This window comes from Bos indicus, chromosome 19 (assembly GCF_029378745.1).
Source record: "Bos indicus isolate NIAB-ARS_2022 breed Sahiwal x Tharparkar chromosome 19, NIAB-ARS_B.indTharparkar_mat_pri_1.0, whole genome shotgun sequence".
Classification (NCBI taxonomy): domain Eukaryota; kingdom Metazoa; phylum Chordata; class Mammalia; order Artiodactyla; family Bovidae; genus Bos; species Bos indicus.
The window spans coordinates 43,530,944-43,550,123 of NC_091778.1; the positions used below are offsets into that span (position 1 = coordinate 43,530,944).

Here is a 19,180-nt window from a genome sequence, read left to right on the forward strand (position 1 = left end):
TCCTAGCAGGTCCTTGATTGGTGACAAGTGTTTCCTCCAGACCCTGCTGTACCTTGCCTGTAAGAAGGACAGGATCAGTTACTGCAGGATTGGTGGGGAGTCCCGTGGGCCACCTTTCCAGGGCTGGAGGTGGACCTGAGTCAGGGCTCTGTCCCTCCCACACACTGTGTCTGAATCTGTGGCTCTGACCAGGTTGGGGGGAGGGTGGGTATAACAGGCCCATAGTGACTCATTAAGATTTCTGCCTCATCCCAGGGGCTCCTGGTGGCGTGAATGTGGTGCCAAGTGGATTGGTTGGCACCTTTGCCCTCCCAGAGACAGTAACAGGGCCCTGGGGTACTGTGTGGGAGTGACTATCATGTAGGCTCCTCCAAAGCCCTGGGGCTATCACACCAGCCCCCAGAAACAGCCAGAGCCAGCAACTACAAAAATAAAAGAGTTTATTTCCTATCCAAAAGTGAGCCCAGGGTGGTGGGTGGTAAAGGAGAGCTGGAAACCAGGGTGCATATTCGAGAAGGCCCTGAGTGAGACCATGTTGGAAGGGGGAGAACAGGCATGGCTGAGGTCTAGGGGTGGGGGAGGGGAAGGTGTGCTGCTGGGACTGTTTCAGGTTGCTGGCAGCAGAAGAGACCACTTTCAGTGTTGGCCTGCAGAGAGACAGAAACAGAGATGTGGACAGGCCCCAGGCCCAGGGGTAGAAATAGACATTACTTGACCTGAAAGGCACCCACTGGGGCAAAGGAACCTGGAAGCACACTCTAAGGCAGGGATTACAAACTCAGATACCAACAGAGATCAGATAAAGAATTCAAAGGAGGGAAGCTAGCTAGGTGTCAGGAAATGATCAAGGAACCTGGGGACTGCAAAGACATGGAGGATGCAGGCCTCATCCAAAGAGGACAGCTCCCCCGCCCCCACCAACTAATTATTGCCAGGTGCAATATTGGTCCAGAATTGCCAGATCTCTGTAATTTGTTTAGAGAAGCTGGAATATCTGGATTTTTTTTTTTTTTTGGGCTGTGCTGGGTCTTAGTTGCAGCATGTGGGGTCCAGTTCCCTGGCCAGGGATTGAACGAACCAGGGCCCCCTGCATTGGGAGTGCGGAGTCTTAACCACTGGACTGCCAGGGAAGTTCCCAGAATATCTGGATTTTTATGTGAACTTTCCTGATTTTGAATATGGCAACTCATTCGTATTTTGGAAAAAAAAAAATGCTGTGCGAGTCAAAGAATATCATTGGTTCATTTCCTATGTGGGCTGTGGACTAAAGTGAGCCCCTCCACCTTGGGCTGATGGTGGGAGGCCTGAGAAGTCTTGGGTTACTCATATGTCAGTCAGGGGACTTCCCAGTGGTTAGGACTCCCGTCTCCAGCAGAGACCTGGGGGCTGGGACAAAAGACCTCACAGTATTACTAGCCATTGCCGCATTGGAATCTCTTGCTGTAGACACCAAGATCCTGCCTGCTCTTTCCTCAGTCTTCATTTCCTAGACTGGATCTGGGGCCCTTCCCCTACCCCACCCCCATCTCTACCTGCCTCCAGGTCCTGGGGAGAAAGCCAGACATCTCATCTGCCCAGCTTAATGGGCACTGCGGTCCATCTCATGCCTGTTGGGTTCCATGGCCTCAGGTGGCTCCCCTCACAGAGGAGAATAGAGGAAGGTTTGGGAAAAGGGAAGAGTCACAAGTGACCAGACTTGGTTAAAAAAGGTCAGAGAATCCAGAGCCAACCAGACCCGCTGGTGGCTGCTGACCCAAGGCAGGAGGCCAAGGGGCCCAGCCCCTCCCTGGACGGCAGGCAGCAGCGCCCACCCCAGACAGGCCTGGGCCCGTGGCCAGTGTCAGTGGATCGTGTCTGACCTGGACCGGAAGCTGTGCCTCATGAGGCTTGAGTTCGAAGGCGGGGCCTCTGGCACTGGGGAGGGTCCCAGAGGGTCAGGCTCGGAGAGGTAGGGGGACCGTACAGAGGGTCTCAGGTCAGGGTGGGCAGCCCCCATCTCTGCTGTCCCCACACTGGCCGGGCAGTGGACCTCAGCCCGAGTAGTATCGTGGAGGCCAGGTGGTGGTCCGGACATATAAGGAGAACTGCACGGAGGCCTCTGAAGTGGGCAAGGAGGGTGTGGGGGCCAAGCTGAGACTGTTGGGTGGCCCGGGGGACCCAGTCTGGCCTGCAGCAGGCCCATCATGTGTCGAAGTTCCTGGCTAAGCTGAGACACTTCTCGGTTGAGACGGGAAATCTGTTGAAAACACATCACATTGTCTCCCAGGTGCCACAACAGTCAATACCCCCCCGAGGTGTGCTCCCCTCCCCAGTTTACAAAGTGCTTTCATATCCACTCTGCTCGTGGCCACCCTCCGAAGAAGACAGGACAGGGGTTATTTTTGTCTAGATGTAAATACCCCAGCCTCTTTCCAAAAAAGGATTTGGGATGACAGCTATTGCTATTCCCACCCCCTCACCCCTGCCACGCACACACTTTTATAAGATGTAGAAGAATGTGCTCAAAGAAGCTGCACAGCTGTGAAGTGACAGACGCAGGCTTACTCTCAGGTGATACATCACAGGAGCTCAAGTGTCTATTCAGCATTTTTCAAATTTCAGGAACTACAGAATCAACTGAAAAACTTGTCAAAATGCCGATTTCTGGGCCCCACCCCAGACATTCCAAATTGGGTGAGGCCCAGGAATCCACATTTTAACAGGTTCTCTGGATAATGTTGGTCTCTGAAGCTGGGGGACCACTGGTCTAGAACTGCCAGCTGAAGCAAGACTGACCTTGAATCCCACAGAACCAGGGCTGGCCCCACCCAGGTGCACCCCTGGGGATGCCTGATGTTTATCAGAACCCAGGGAAGGCCCATTCCCGAGGGCTGGGCCTGGCTGCACTGTGGATGTGGCTTTGAGATCCCTGAGGGGGAGGTGGAGACACAGTCTCAGCAAACAGGATCTGGGGCTCTTTCCCTAAAGGATTCAGATGGGAGGGTCCAGGCCTCCCAGGTTATGCCCCACAGTCCTCTGCCCAGACAGGTGGTGGTGGGGATGGGAAGGAGATGGGGAGGGAAAGACTGGAGCATGTGACTCGGTGGGGGTAGAGGGAACGGCCCCTGCAGGAGCAAATCCCTTGTCAGTGGAGAGGCCCTTTTTTTCCGGCCAGACCTCCTGAGTCAGCTGGAAGGCAGGGATGCAGCCCTCCCTGAGTACTTATAACCTGCTAGGGATCAACCGGGCATGTATGCGCCCTCATCTCATGCATACGAGATGGGAAGAACCATCTCCCCATTTTCAGATGAGGAGATTGAAGTTCAGAGTGGTTGTGGGGCTTGCCCAAGGTCACACAGCTAACACGAATATCTGAAATCAGGACTTTGGCTCCAAACGCTTTGCAATGCTGTTCTATGAGGCACATCTCTGATCCCAAGGTTGGAGGAGAGGAACGGACCCCAACTAACCTCCTGGTTCAGTCTGCAGACCTTTTCCTTCACCTCCTCAGCTTCAGGGGTGGCTTCCTGGCTGGAAATGGGCCCTGCAGACAGAGTGGGAAGAAGGGATGTTGGGTGAGTGCAGGGAGCTTGAGTCTGCAGCCTGGGCTGGGCCCTTCCTGTCACTGGGCACGCCGAGAGCAAGGGCAGAGGAAGCTCTGGGGTCAGGATGATGGGAAACCCAAGCTCCTCAGGCTGGTTTTGAGGCCATATCACTTCCCCAACAGCTCCCCCCACCAACCCACCTCCCACCCACCCCCAGCTCTAGGCACGAAGTTTCTCCTTGGAATCTGAACACAACCACTCTTCTGATCATGCCTGTGTGCCTTTCACTAACTGCCTTGTTCCGCAACTCAAACTCCTACCCACCCTTTAAGGCCCACTTCAAGTGTCCCCTCCTCTAAAAAGGAGAGTTAGAGGCTCCCTCCTCTCCCACCGAGGAGCCCCGTTCTTGTCATGGCTCTTAGTACTCTGATCTGGAACCATTCGTGTGAGAACACAGGTATTGCCTCCACTAGACTGGGCACTTGCTAATTGTGGGCCAGGTCTGGTTCATCTGTATGTTCCTAGCAGAGCACCCAGCAGCTGGTAGGCCCTTACTATGGTGGGATGGGTGGATGGATGGATGGATGGATGGGTGACTGAGTTGAAGTCCACTGTTGGCCCTTACCTATAGGAAGGGCCTGTGAGCGAGATCTAGGGTGCTCAGGCCTCCTGCTGAACCGGAACGTAGTGGCCTCTGCCGTGCTGCCAGAGTCCTCAATGCCATCCACTATCCTGGGATGGAGGCAATGGTCATCAGTCCCGCAGGCAGAGAGTAAGGGCCAGAGCAGGGCAGAGCAGGCAGAGGGTGAAAGGGGCTGCAGCACCAGGGAGCTGGGGAGGAGCAGCTGTCACAGAGAGGTGGGGTTGCAAGCTGTGGTGGATCAGGAAGGGCGGGGTGGAGCACTGGTCAGAATGCTAGGGACAGAGCCCAGAGAAGGTTCTGGAAGCCAGCAGGGGTATAGGGAAGGCAGAGGAGGCTGGCATCTCACCGGGGACTGAGGTCCGGAGGTCCAAAGGTTCCCAGTGGGGGAATGAGAAGCTGGGGGGGCTTCCAGGCAGCAGAGCCCCTGGGGGGGCCATGAGGGGAGGGGCTGTGGCCCCGGCCAGCCAGGGCAGGGGAAGGGGCTGGGGACAGGGAAGGAGAGGAGACAAGGGCTGAGAAAGGGGGCAGCTCCTCCCCCAAGAGGCTGACCAGGGAGCCCCGGGGCCGCGCTGGACTGAGGTTGGGCAGCAGGATGGGCCGCCGGGGCCTGGGACCACCGCCAGGCTCGGCCCCAGCCTCGGCCTCTGTGACGGATGGCTGGGTCTTGTCTGAGGAGGAACCCAGGCTATCCGAGCGGGGCTGTGGGCAGAGGATGCAGCCGATGTCACAGGGCAATGGACAAGGGGCCCCTACAGTAAGCAACAGCCTCCACTGGCATTGCCGCCCCCCATCGCCTCTCCCTTCACCCTGGAGCCGGGCAGTCAAGGAAAGGTGCACCCCCCCTGCACCCCCGCCTCTGCGTGCGACTTCAACCCTACCCAGGAAGGATGCGTTACCTGGGAGAGGCGAGGGGACCGGGAAAAGCGGCAGAGGCCCTGCGGGGACACAAGGGGTTCTGGCTGACTCATACCTCCCCACTCCCCCAGGGCAGCACCTCCTAGTCCCGCCCATCAGAACAGTGGGGTTGGAGAATGTGAGGCCTTTTTGTGGAACTGAGTCAGAGATACCCCCAACTCCGACTCAGACAACTCCTGAGTGGCAACAGAAGTCTGAAAAGCAGTAAAAGACCAAGGTCTAGGGTGTAAACTACAGATTTGGCCCAGAGCCTAAACCAAAAATGGGCCCGGGAAACATTTGCTGAGTGGAGCAGAGGAAGCCCCAGGGGAGGAGACCAGTCCAAGGGGGGAGGGAATTGATGGAGGAGGAGCACACGGAGGGGATTGTTTTCAAAGTGGGGGTCCTTTGAGGAGTCTGGATTCAGCAGAAGGGGGACCAACAGGAGGTGTGTCAGTTGAGTTGGAAGTAGAGTTGGTGAGAGATGGTCCATGGGGTTGGGTGGTGGTCCATGGCGTAGGGTCAGTGGGTTGAAGATGTTAAGTATGGCGGGGCAATGGAAGGGGTGCCCAGGGTTGAGAGATGATGTTTTCATGGTGGAAGGAATTCATGAGGCTCTCTCTGGGGCTAAGGGAGGGTCTACTTTGAAGGAGGTGACCTCGGAGGAGGTGGAGGCCATAGGGGTCTACATACGTTGGTCTCAGAGCCGTGACGCAGGTTGAAGGTGAGGTCCCGGGGCAGGCCAGCCCGGAAGGCAGCTCCATACTCAGGATAGAGCCTCAGGACCTCAGCCAGCCCTTGGCTGCTCAGCTGCTGCAGGCCACAGTAGGTGAGTGCCTTCACGTCAGCACTGGTCTTCAGCACGCAGCTTGGAGCTGTGCCTGACCCAGGCTCGGGGATATCTGCCCCAATCAGGTCTCCTTTTCCTGTGGGTGAGGGATAGGGACAGTCAGCTAGGGCAGAGGATATTAGTGGATGTGAGAGATGGTCAGTGTGTTTGAAGGATGGTTGAAGGTGGGTCAGTCAATGGAATTGGAGGAAATAATCAATGGAGTTGGCAGGTCGGTGGAGAATGGCTGGTGAAGTTGGGAGACAGTCAGTTGGGGATGTCAGTAAGGCTGGAGGAATGATCCATGGAATTGGATGATCAATACAGAATGGCCAGAGGGGTCAGTTAAAGGGTAGTGGGTCAGTGGAGTTGAAAGTTGATGGAGAAGGGTCAGGGGAGTTGCGAGACAGTATGGTGGGAAAGTTGATTTGGGGGGACAGTCACTGGGGAAGGGTTGATGGGTTCAGGGATGGCCAATGGGATGAGGAAAGGGTCTGAGGGGAATGGTCACAAAGGGATGGTGGTAGGTGCTGGGACTGAGAGAGCATACTCCTTTGCCAGAACACCAGCTATCCAGTCCCTAGATTCCTGGCCCCTCGCATAGGCCTTTGGGAGAAGGTTCCAGGGTACGGAGAAGGTGGAGGTGAGATCCTCACCTAGGATGGCCAGCACCATGTTGTCACGGAGCACCTCCAGCGAGCCGGAGCAGACGTAGTAGTGCGCCTGCAGGGCATCCCCGCGGCGCAGCAGGTATTCGCCAGGAGCGCAGAATGAGGTCTTGATGTGCAGGGAGAGGGCCCGCAGACAGCCCCTGCTCGCTGCTCCAAACAGCGGCAGCTGCAGGATCTCCCGATTCAGGTGCATAGAAATATCAGCTCTCAGCTCGTCTGGGAAGTCACGCAGTAACTGCATAAGGGGCAAAGGTCATTCTGGCCATTTCCCCCGGCAGCAGCTACTTGAGCTCTATAGATGTGTTGAGCTATCTTCAAGGACAGAGCTCTAATTACCCATTTCTGACCTTCAGGGAGACCTCTGTGTGTCTCATCTCAGTTTGACCTCCCAACGCAAGTCATGGGGCAGAGACTAGATCTTCTATCTGTCCACTGCCCATGGCTACACACAGTGGTCACACACACACACATCCTAGTTACTCAACCCCGCATATGCACGGACCATCCCTGGTGGGTCAGCCTTCAAGCCAGGAGACTAGAAGTCAGCTCTGCATAAATCCCTGTGGGCTCTAGACAAACCCTTTCCTCTCTCTAGGCCTCAGTGTCCCCATCTGTAAAATGCAGGGTTACACTAGAGCTTGGATGTTAGCAGTGACCTCTTGGGGGCCGAACTTAATGTTCATGGTTCTACCCTCATCTCCTGGAGCCCCTTGGCCACTCAGGCTTGCTGACCTCTCCCTTTTGTTCCACTCGCTTCCTTCAGGCTCCTCTTCCTCAGCCAACCTACTTCCTCAGCTCTCCTCTTAGTTTATACACTCTCCCTGCATCATAGCGACCAGCACCATGACTTTCCCCCCTTCCCTGTGAGTCTGGAGCCAAACCTCTGGGTCCAGACCTGTGTGTTCAACTACCCATGGGCAGCCTCCACCTGGGTCCCCCACAGGCATGACACCCTCATCATGGCCCAACCCTGACCTCTCAGTTTCACCCCTAAATCCAATCTTCCCTGGGTAATGCCTCCATCCTACCCTTTGGTCGAAGCCAGAAACCCGGGAATCCCTTTGAGCTTCTTTCCTGCAACCCGCTGATCACCAAGTCCCAAGACTCCTGCTCTCAGAAGTACCTCCTGGGGGACTTTCCTGGTGGTCCAGTGGATAGGACTCCACACTCTCAATGCAGGGGGCCAGGGCTTGAATCCCTGATGGGGGAACTAAGATCCCACACGCCACAACTAAGCCCGCAAGCACTCCTACGCCACCGCGACTTCAGAGCCCATGCGCTTCAAGTAGAGAATCCTGTGGACCACAACAAAGACCCAGTGCAGCCAAAATAAATAATGGAAAAAAAGACTTTCTGGATCTGCGGGTGACTCCTGAGCCTAAAAATGTGGTAGGACAAAATCTAAATCCAAGGCCATCCCTGAGTTGGGCCTGCCCCCTCCCAAGCCCCTCTCTCTACCCTCTGCCGCTCCTTCCTCTGCAGTGCTCACACACCCTTTCCTGAAAACTCGCTGAACTACTTTCAGTTCCCTGAACTTGTCCTGCTCTTTGGCGTCAGTAGTTCCAGACCTGTGTTCCTACTGCTCTTTCTGCCTGGAATGGCCTTCTGGTGGCAGGCCAGTTTCCTTCTTGTCCTTCACGATGTTCACTTTTCTGTGCCACCTCCCCTGACACTTCGAGTTTCAGACACAATGATGGCGCTGCCACCCACTCTCTCCAGTAGAGTCCCATTCACTGCGTAACTCTTTGTTTATCAGGCTGTCTCCCTCACCAGGCTGCTGTCTCCCTGAGGGTAAGGGCTGAGGGTAATCCAGGACTCCTGTGTCCAGCACAGAGGCTGGCCCAAGCAGATGCTCGACCATGGCATTAGCCACGTGTAAAGGAAAAGGGATGTGGACTCCGGTAGGTGTGTGTCCTTGTGAACATCATTTCGTTTCCCTGCAGTCCATTTGCTTCCATCCCAAACCCTGAGAGGCCTCGACCCCATTCCCAGCTCCTGCACCTCTACGCTGCAGGTACAGGGCGCCCCCCAGCCACTCACTACCTCGTTGGCGTCAATGCCGCTGTTGACCGCCCACGTGGTCTGGAAGTACTCGAGCATGCGCTGCTTGAGCGGCCGTGGTAGGCGGTGCACACGGATGAAGTCCTTGAGGTCCTTCATGCGGCTGTGGTAGAGCGAGCGGCGCGAGTACATGCGCTGGATGATGGCCGTCACGTTCCCGAATACCACGGCGTGCATCAGCGCTGTGGCGCGCAGCGGGCAGTCAGGGGTGGCCACCCCTCTGGCCTCCGCCCCTCCCCCCGCCCTCCACAGCGAGCCCGCTGCCCTGGACCAGTCTCTGGGCTCCTGGGGAGGGGCAGGAGAGCCAGAGGGCCCCTGAGTGCCTACCTGATGCCAGGTTCTGGGTTTGGGGCAGGGAATAGCAGGTGGTCCTGAGACGGGTCACACCTGATGCTTCTCTCATGCCCAACACCATTAGGTCATGAACTTGGGCTTCCCATCCCTTTCGCAAGCAACCCTCCAGTTTGTGGCCGTTCCCCCCAAGGCCAGCATGTAGTAGGTGCTGAGCAAACATCTATGAACGAATGTCCTCCCAGTGTCTGGTCATGGGTGGACACCTTGCCTTCTCTGGGTCTCAAGTTTCCCCATCTGCACGCTGGGCTTGGTAGGCCCCGCCTCACCGCCTATGAGCATGGTGCAGATGGAGAAGATCTTCTCGGCGTCAGTGTTGGCGCACACGTTGCCGAAGCCCACGCTCGTGAGGCTGCTCAGCGTGAAGTAGAGCGCGGCGATGTAGGCGCTGCGCCGCGACGGGCCGCCAGCTGAGCCGTTGACATAGGGCACTTCCAGCCGCTTGCCCAGCTCGTGCAACCAGCCTAGCGGGTGGAGGGATGCAAGGAGCCCCGGCTGCCCGAGCAGTGGAGAATGGGGTTTCCCTGAGCTGTCTGCACTTGACCTTGGGTCAGGGGACTATTTACAGAGGTGAGGGGAGGTTTGCACAGGAAATGTGAGGAGCAGCTGGTGTCTGGGCCTCCGGGCCCTGAAGTGGTTACAGTTGCAATTCAAGGCTACCAGCTCCCTACACTGCAGACTGTTTAGGGGCCCCTTCCATTCTCTAAGAGTTTATAAGTACTTCCTGTGCACAAGGAGCTGGGACTTGATGGCCTATTTGATTGCATGTTCATTGGAGGGATGGAGGAATATGGGGTGGGGGCAGGGTCCTGATTGGGGTGGGGGTGTCAGCTTGGGGGCCTGCCTGGACAGGGCAGGAGAATGGGTAGTTGGTGAAAGCCTGGGGGTCAGTGGCTCACCGATGTCCCAGAGCAGGGGGTCGTTGGCCTCCATCTCCCGGCGCCCGATGACATACCAGACGCAGGCCATCCAGTGGGCAAGGAGCGCAAAGACCGACATGAGCAGCGTGAGCACCACGGCACTGCACTGCGAGTACCGCTCCAGCTTCTGCAGCAACCGCAGCAGCCGCAGCAGCCTCACGGTCTTCAGCAGGTGCACCAGCGATGTCTGCAGAGTGGGCGCAGCAGGGGAGGCTGTCAGCAGGCCCCGCAACGTTCCCCCCTCCCCCAGGTGCCCTGGAGCTAGGGGAGGCTGCCTGAGGGAAAGGATCCTTGCTGTGCTGAGAAGGTGACCAGGAAATGCAAGGGGGACAGGATGATACTAAAACTAATCATGGGGACTTCCCTAGCGGCCCAGTGGTTAGGACTCTGCACTTCTACTGCAGGGGGCGGGAGGTCAATTCCTGGTCAGGGAACTAAGATTCAACAAGCCATGCAGTGCGGCGACCAATACAACAACAACAACACAACCCTAATAATGGCTAACAGCAAGTACTATGTGGGTCAGGCACTGGGCTAAATAACTGTAATCCTCGTAAAAACAGACAAACGTACGCCTTCAGTCCAATTTTCGTCACCATTCTCAGTGTGCAGATGAGTATACTAGGGTTCAGAGAGGCTGGTGACTTGCTCAAGGGCACAGACCAAGGAAATCATGGAGCTGGGATTCAAATCTGAGTTGACACCAGAGTCCATTTTGTGCTATACTGCCTCTTAGCACCTTGGCTGGTAAAAGGGCAAGTCAGAGGCAGGACATGGAGAAGGCAATGGCACCCCACGTCAGTACTCTTGCCTGGAAAATCCCAGGGACGGAGGAGCCTGGAAGGCTGCAGTCCAGGGGGTTGTGAAGAGTCAGACACGACTGAGCGACTTCACTTTCACTTTTCACTTTCATGTATTGGAGAAGGAAATGGCGACCCACTCCAGTGTTCTTGCCTGGAGAATCCCAGGGACGGGGGAGCCTGGTGGGCTGCCATCTCTGGGGTCGCACAGAGTCAGACACGACTGAAGCGACTTAGCAGCAGCAGCAGCAGCAGCATCAGAGGCAGGACAACAGACATAATGATCTCTGGTCCTTGCTCAAAGCCCCCAGTGTCTTAAGTACAATCAGCTGTGGACAGGGGAAGGTTTAGGGACCTCATCCCTTATGGATCAGCTACAGCTGGGATGCTGAGAGGAGAGCAGGGTACTTAGACTGTGAGGCCCCAGCCCTTGCAGGGTTTGGTGGGAGTTGCTGAAGTTAGTCAGGGTCCTGTAAGGGTTAGCTGGTATTAACTGTGACTGTTTTGGTTGTGTTTTGATAAGCCCTTCCAGTCTTGGACATGATACGCAGGTGGGAGCTTATGTCCTCACTGCTGTGGCTGGGGCAGCCTGGAGGCTAGGGCGGGGGCTCTGGGGTAGCACATGTGGAACTTTGTATGAAGGCCCCTCACTGTCCCTTCAGGGGCTTCCAGGAGCATCCCCCCTGGCCCTACACAGCTCCTGAGTCGCATGCCATTTTCTCTAATTTTAGACAAAGGAGTTGGAAAGGAGGTGACTCTGATGGACCCTCTCCAGAGTTTAGGAGCTTCCCAGGGAGCTCAGTGGTAAAGTATCTGCCGACCAATGCAAGAGACTCAGGCTCAATCTCTGGGTCAGGAAGATCCCCTGGAGAAGGAAAGGGGAAACCATTCCAGTATTCTTGCCTGGAGAATTCCATGGACAGAGGAACCTGGCAGGCTACAGTCCATGGGGTCTCAAAGAGGCAGACACAACTTAGCTACTGAACACGCACTTCAGGGTTTAATGCCTGCCCCTAGCTCTCAGAGCTCCTGACTCCAACCTTGAGTTCTTCAAGGCTTCCCCTTGTCACCTACCCCTGGGCCCTACTCCCTTGGGGCCCTCCTTTCCTCGTTGGACCAGGATGTCTCAGGCCTGGTTCCTTCAAGTCCATGGCTCTGCCAGTGCCTACTTAGCCTCCATCTTTGCTCTGCTTCCCTCTAGCCCCAGCATGGCTCCTCCTCCCTCCTTGTGCCAGGCCATCCACTCAGGTACACTGGTTTCCTGGGAAGCAGGGTGGCATGCTGGAAAGAATTCTAGACCGGGAGTCTAGGGACCTGATTCTAGTCTCTTGTCTGCCATTGCTAGCTGTGTGACTTTCAACAAGCCACTCAACCTCTCTGAGCCTCTGCATCTACCTCTGAGAAAGAGAGATATGAGAATCTTCCCTGAAAGGTTACTGTGAGGCTCCTACGTGATGATGTGTGAAAGAACTTAGAAAACTGTAAAGTACTCCTGACGCTACCGGAGAAGGGGGGACTGCCTGGTGGGCACAAACCAGGTGGGGATGCACCCAGGGGAGAAGTGGGGAGCTCCACTTGGAAGGGCCAGAGCCTCAGGGCAGACACACCCACATGCACGTGTGTGGGAGCATGCACACACGTGTACACAGCCAGGAGAAGAGGCCCACAGCCCGTTGGCGGCTAGTTAAATCCGGCTGCGTGTAGGTGGTTTCCCGCTATAGCTGAGTGTGGCAGGCAGAGGAGCACACGGGGAGACTGCTCTCCACCTCCCCACTCAAGGGGGTCTGGGGACACAGGGTGGGACTCCCTCTCCCTGGGCCATAGAAGACCTAGTATCTGCCGGCTGGGTGCAGAGCTGACCACTGAGGGCGCCTCCAGGCAGTTCTAGGACTCTCTGCCTCCAAGTCCGCCCCGCAGCCTCTACCTCCTCATCTTGGCTTGCTACGTTCCCCCTAAATGTTCCCTCTCCTGTCTCCTGCCAGCTGGGGCCTATTCTGTCTAGGGTCTAGCTCAGCTCTCACCTCCTCCCTCAGGAACCCTTCCTAGACCACGCCAGCCTCTGCCCAACTGCCATGCTTTGGCTTCCTCGCAACAGCCAGATTTCAGATCAGTTTTGTGGGAGCCTGTGTTCCAGCCTGGAATCCCAAGGTTGGTTAGTTCTGCGTCCAGCCCCTGTGCAGCACTACCTGGGCCCTGTCTTGCAGTCCATTCACCTCTTCTGCTTCTGCTGTCTCCACCAGCTTAGCTGCCGAGTAGCTGAATCCTTATCCCTCTCCTCCACAGTGACCATGCCTTACACAGTGCTTTGCAGACAGCTAAATGCTCATCCGTTGTTTGTTAAATAAAAATGTGAAAAGTGCCACTCATTTGGCTGCAGACCAATGCCGCCTTGGTAGCCCTAGTTAGATTTTCATTTGTCTCAGCTTCCCTCAGAGACTGTGAGCTGAACTCCCCAAGAAGGCAGACGCTCTTGGATCCTTCTTGGTTTCTAGTGCTGGGCTCTGCCCATCACAGATGCCTGGCAAATATTCGCTGATGACTGAGTCTGGGACTGAGGTGGGTCCCTTAATGGGAGATGCTGTGTTGAAGCTGCCAGGCTAGGCTGCAAGGCAGGACAGGGTTCACTCACCACGGTGATGTTGAAGACGTAAAGCAGGTCAAAAGGTAGAGCAGCAATAAGGTCAACAAAGAACCAGGTGGCCAGATAGTGGAGGCCAATGGAACGCGGAGCAGAGACCACCTGGCCAGACTGGGACACATAGGTGGTGCGGAAGTTCAGGATGATATCTGGGGATGCAAGAAGCTGTTACTAAGGGTCCTTGGCCAAGGTACCTTGGGTAAGACTCAGAATAGTGTTGGAGGCAGGGATGGGGATGATAGATTGGGCTTCAGACTGGTTCTTAAAAGAGGAGAGGTCTAAAGGCTGAAGGCTCCAAGAATCAGGGGTAGGGTTCATGGACCATGAGGACATAAAGACCCAGAAATGGGTGGGCTCTAAATATCTGGGTCTGGCAAGCCCAGGATGAAACGAGGCTTGGGTGAGTGGGTCCCTCCAGCCCACCCACCAGGGTACATGGGGCAGAGGGTCTAACCCAGGATGAAGAGCATCTCCACGGCGATGTCGCTGACAAGGGTGTGTCGGGACGTGATGGGGGTGTCGTCATCACCCGAGAAGCAGACGTTGTAGGGGACAGTGACCGCAACGTAGAAGGTGGCAAGGAGGATGAGGCCATCCCAGACGGCTTTGGGGACGCTGTAGTGGAGGAGGAGGCAGCGGGACCCCCCCACGGAGGCCACCTTGTATTCGGGCACTGATGGCTTTGGCTCAAACACGTTCTAAGAGGAGAGGGGTGGTGGTTGGGGACACTTGGGGGAAAGAGGAGCCAAAGCTGGGGGAGGGACAGGTAAGGAATGGGGAAAGGGGTGGAGTGGGCACTGCAAGCACAACCACAAGAGGATGTAGAACGTGCAGGAGATGGGGTTTGGCAGCTGCCACCTGACACTTCCTTCCTCTGCTAACTTACTGCTCTTTGGAATCACTCACATTTTGTGTGTGTGTGTGTGTGTGTGTGTGTGCGAAAGGTTTCTAAGGTTTGACCTTTACCCTTCTTGAGAAGGTGATTATGACCAGTCAGACAATGCCCTAGCTTGAGGGGTCACTAGCTTCTCCCTCAAGATCCTCTTGGGTTCTAGGGATGCAGTGGAGGATAAGTATATCCCAGGGGCAAGGGGAGGCTGGCATGGCATACCCCATTCCCTGTTGCCATAACAGTCTGCTCAGGTTGGAGACCCATGGATTCATCAGGGTCCTAGGAATGGTACACAGGGTCAGATGTCAGACCCCAATGGGGGCTTTCACCCTGGGACCACTAACGTGGTTTCATACCCCCCACGAGGTAACCCTAAGACCCAAAGGTGGGTGATGTAATTGCTGCTACAGCCCCACCTTTGTGGCATCATCAGAGCAGGGTAATGTCAATCACAAGGAAGCAAGGAAGAGGGGGATGAAAGGAGACATGGGGGAACACAGGATAGAGCAGAGAGCCATACATGAGGAACGGCATACAAAGGAACAAGCCACTGGAGGAAGATTGGACAGACAGGGAAACAGGGACACAGTAGCAAGGGTGCCTCAGAAACATGTCTGGGAGATGCTGGGGTGGAGATTGGACTCACATTGGTTTTCATGCCTCCCTGGCCCCGGCGGCCAAAGTGGCCGGTCAGTCGGTGTAGGACAGTACGGCTCTGCCTCCTGGCAGATCGAAGTCTTGAGCTGGCTCCCCTCCTGCCAAGGGAGTTTTCTGTTGGGAAGAAGGGTACGGCAATAAGTGGGGGCACATCCATGAGGCTGAGTAGGGAAAGGGCTTGGGTGCCCTTGGGCAAGGGCTTCTGACCATTCACGCCATCTCCCCAGAGTTGCAGCCTTGAGGTTACCATGATTACTATCGCCATGGCCTCCTGGGGGGCCAAGTCCTGGGCCTCCCCTCTGAGTGATGTCCTTGAAGGAGAAGAGGAAAAGTACGACCTCCCCCATCTCATTCTTGATGGGCATCATGTCCAGGAGGCACCAAAATGCTGAGCCTGCAGGTGTGGAGAGGTAAGAGGAGGAGGGTGAGCAGCCCATGGCATCTCCTTCTCTCTCATCCCTCTTTGTTCCTGGGCATAATCAAAGGGCTTGGCCAAGGATTAGAGCTGGAAAGCCCAGAGATTTTGTCAGCCGTCGCCTTCACCTTCCTGATGGGAAAACTATGGCTCAGAGAGGGTCAGGGATACATTCAGTGCCACACGGTCAGCTTGTGGCAGTGTGGGGACCAGCAACCAGGTTTCCGCTGTCCCAAGTGGACTCTGGGTAAGGTCTGGGGTCTGGGCAGGACAGCAGGGCAGGCGGATCCCCTCACCATCCTTTCGGTAGAAGCAGATTTCAGCGCGGTGCTCCTGATGGCCCTCCAGAGCCTTGTGCAGCCTCTGCAGGGCTGGCTCACTGGTCTCTGGACCGTACAGGAAGCGGCAGCTGCAGGTTTTCTGCATGACCTCGGTGCGGCCGTAGCCTGTGAGCTCGCAGAAGCCGTCGGAACAGTAGACAATGGGAAAGCCCCGTGGGCCCTGTGCGTTAGCCAGCAGGAAGTTGCTGTCTGTGGGAAGAAGGGGTTAAGGTCAGGCCAAGGCCAAGAGGGGAGCTCAGATTCCAGGTGAGCCATACCTCCCCCAAGCTGAGGTCAGAGATCCTAGAGACAGGAGCTTCCCAGGTTTCCGTGGGATTCCTGGATCCCCTTTGGGATATCCTGAAATGAGAGTAAGAAGAGATAGAGCAAAAGGACCAGGACTTAAGGGTGGCCTGGAACTGGAACAGGGTAGTCTAGGGGGTTGGAAAAGGAACTCCAAGAGGTCATGACTTCTGCCTTGAAGCTGATGAGCTGTTACTGTAGGCAGCAGCACAGCATGGTGAGTAAGAGCATGGGCTCCAGCACCCTATCCCTACCACTTGCTGACTGTATAACTTTGAACAAGTTAATGAACTCCTCTGGGCCTCAGCTTCCTTATCTGAAAAGTGAGGGATTATATATCTTCCTCAAAATGTTTGGTGTGAGTTACATGGGTTACCTGGGAAGAGCAAATCCTGGCACATAGTAAGTGCTACACTGAGAAGGTGAAATGATGCCCCACATTTGCCCAGCTTTCAAAGCACAATCCATAGCTGCTATCCTGGATAAGGCAGAGATTCTGGCATTATCACACCCATTTTACTGATAGGAAACCAAAAAGCAGAGGTTATCCAAACTCACAGAGTTTATTATCCAGTCTCCTTTGTGGAGGGAGGAAGACAGTGATGAATAGCATCCTCATTCCCTGCCTTCCAGGAAAAGTCCTCTTTTTAGCATCCCTTAGCTAAGCTCAGGGGGTCTATCCCAGTTGTCAAAGTTTGACAGGCTTGAGCAATGAAGTTGTGGCTCCAGCAAACCCAGCAACAGAACCTGAGCTGGCTCCCCTCCAGTCCCACTGGGTGGGAGGCCTCAGGGGGGCTCGGTAGGCCATCTAGGGATCGTCTCAGCTGAAGGAAGGGATCTGAGAAGAATCAGTCCTGGGGTGCTAGGAGGGGTGAATGTCTGGGGATGGAGCAGCTGATGAGGATACTGAAGGTGCCTGGGAGGTGCTGGGCCCTGGGCAAGCAGCCTCCTTCCATCCCAGGTCCGTTGCCCGGGTGACAGGCACTATGGAAACAAGGGAGGTGTGTGTGGGGGCAGGGTGGGGAGGAGGGTAGGGCCCCGGCGGCTGTTTCCTCCCTCAGGTACCGCTCCCCCTACCTTCCAGATCTCAGCCGGGGTGTCCGAATCGGGCAAGGGGAGATGGTTCAGTTCCAAAGTAGGAAAAGGGAATGGCGGGAGAAGAGGAGGGGGAAGCAGGATGGTGGCTGTCCAAGGTGCTGAACCTGGAACTCAAGCTCGGTTGGGAGGGCCCGCAGTTCTCTCCCTTACATAGACCACCCCCTGCCTTCCTGCCATACCTCCCCCAGACAGGGACGCGCTACAATTTTGGGATGCCTGACCTTAATCCAAGCTGGGTCCTGCAAAAGTCTGACCTTTTTTATGTCTCTCTCTTTTATTTTTTTCTGGGGGAAGGAGATGCTGCAGTCGGGGAGCAGACCCCAAAGCACCTGGCCACTTCGTCTCACCTCCGCGTCTTGGATACTCCCGTACACGCCCCCAGCAGAGCCCTGCCCGAGAGTGGGCGGCTCTCAAGGACTCCTCCGCTTTTCCGCACAAAGAACCTTTCCTGCCTCCTGTCACACACCCCCAACCTTGGCTGCCCGCACTCTTGGTCCTCTCCGCGTCTCCCCTCCCAGGGCGCTGCCAGTCCTGCTCCTTTACTGGGGCTCTGGGAGTTCCTAGACCCTCCTAGCCCATTCTCCTCATCATATTCAGGAGACCCACGCGAGCGCCAAAGGAGACTTGACCTCTAGCTCGAACCCTCAGCTCCAGCCTCCACCCCACTCACGCGTGCCGTCGAAGCGGGTGGCGATGGTGTCCAGGAAGGTGTTCTGCGGGGCCAGCAACCCCTTCATGACCGGCATGGCCTCGCGGCGCAGATTCCAGGCGCAGCGCTGGGGGCGTTCAGCGCGGCCGTGCCGGAGGGGGCGCGCTGCCGGCGGGGCCGGGGCGCCCCATGCGCCCGCCTGCCTCTTCCCCTCCCTCTAGGCGCCGCCGCCGCCGCCGCCTCTCTGTTCCAAACCGAGTAGCTTTCCGCTTGTCTCGGCGCCGCCTCGGTCCCCCCACCTCCCCACGGGCCAGGTTCTTTCCCTAGGGCTCGCCCGGAGCCCGCCACGTGGCCCCGCACGGGGAGGGGCCGCCAGCGACACCCTCACTCCCCTCCGCTGCCCTCCTCTGGCTGGGGAGCGGCCCACGCGTGTCTCTCCCTCAGAGAATTTGGGACACGCCCACCCGAGGCCGAAGCGCCAAGGGATGGGGTGGAGCTTGAATGACAGACACGCCCACCTTCCAGGGTGGCCACGCCCCCACGCGTGTTTCCCTGGCGGCTCCTTGTGTCTCCTCCCCTCGGGTTCCCCCTCTAGCCGCCCACGCTGGGACTCTTGTCTGGTTCACAGCGCCGCCTGCTGGAGTTGGGATATCTCGCAGCAACCTCAGCTTCCTGCGCTCCAGTATGAGACAGCAAAGAGTTAAAGAGGTTAGTTTTGCCGGTGGAGGATCGATGAGAGGGCAGGAAACTCAAATGCTAGAATACTTAACCGTCATTTGTGCCTTAGTTTGCATAGGGTACCCTGGCTAACTCTGCCTCTAACCTCAGCAGGATGGATGAAAAGATCTCTGGAGTCCACTGGGTAGAAATCCCAGCTCTGCCGCTTTCTAATTGTGTGACTCAGCCTCCAGCAGCATCACTTTCTTTACCTGTCAAATGGAGCTAATAATTTTTACCTAGTATGGTTGTGTGAATTTAATAGCATAATGCATATCGTTGGCACACAATGTGTTGGAGAGCAATTGCCTCCTTATTCGTCCCCTCTTCCTATCATTCTGATTTAACCCTCCTTCTCTCTGCAAGCATTCAAGTGGAAGAGAGGTTGGAGGTAAATCTGGGGCTGAGAAAGATGGTTTCAAGGTGAGCAGTCAGTTTATAAATCCCCAAAGTGCACCGGTGGACTTTGTTCTTCATCTTCCCCAAAACGAAACCAGTGCAGCAAGAAGGACCCAGGTGAGACCAGACACGGGACTTTTCACTATGGAAGCAGAAAATTACTGTGGCAGCTGAGTGTGGTGGCTTAGGGTGGCTGCTTCCTGGGGGCGGGGGGGGGGGGGGGGAACAGCTAAAGCCAATGACAAAGGGAAGATGGGCTGGGGAGAGGGCAGGCCAGGGCTCCTCACCCTCACCCCAAATCTGAGCTGGGCGTTATCTGGGACGTTATATGCTAAAAAGTGCCACATCTTTCTGCACCTCTACTTTTGGGTTTTAGTTTCCTAGGGCTGCTGTAACAAA

General features: G+C 56.1%; 1 protein-coding gene across 1 annotated transcript; it reads right to left on the bottom strand.

Moving 5' to 3' along the window:
* Positions 1-423: 423 nt before the first annotated feature.
* On the bottom strand, positions 424-17,848 carry KCNH4 (potassium voltage-gated channel subfamily H member 4). The gene is made up of 16 exons (XM_070773496.1): positions 17,687-17,848; positions 15,592-15,825; positions 15,128-15,274; positions 14,870-14,994; positions 13,786-14,029; positions 13,323-13,480; positions 9,873-10,080; positions 9,243-9,437; positions 8,605-8,804; positions 6,547-6,796; positions 5,755-5,987; positions 5,064-5,102; positions 4,514-4,866; positions 4,150-4,256; positions 3,450-3,523; positions 424-2,236 (listed from the first exon to the last, which is right to left on the bottom strand). The coding sequence occupies exons 1-16, from the start codon at positions 17,760-17,762 to the stop codon at positions 1,841-1,843; spliced, it is 3,039 nt and encodes a 1,012-aa protein (XP_070629597.1). The 5' UTR covers positions 17,763-17,848; the 3' UTR covers positions 424-1,840.
* Positions 17,849-19,180: the final 1,332 nt, after the last annotated feature.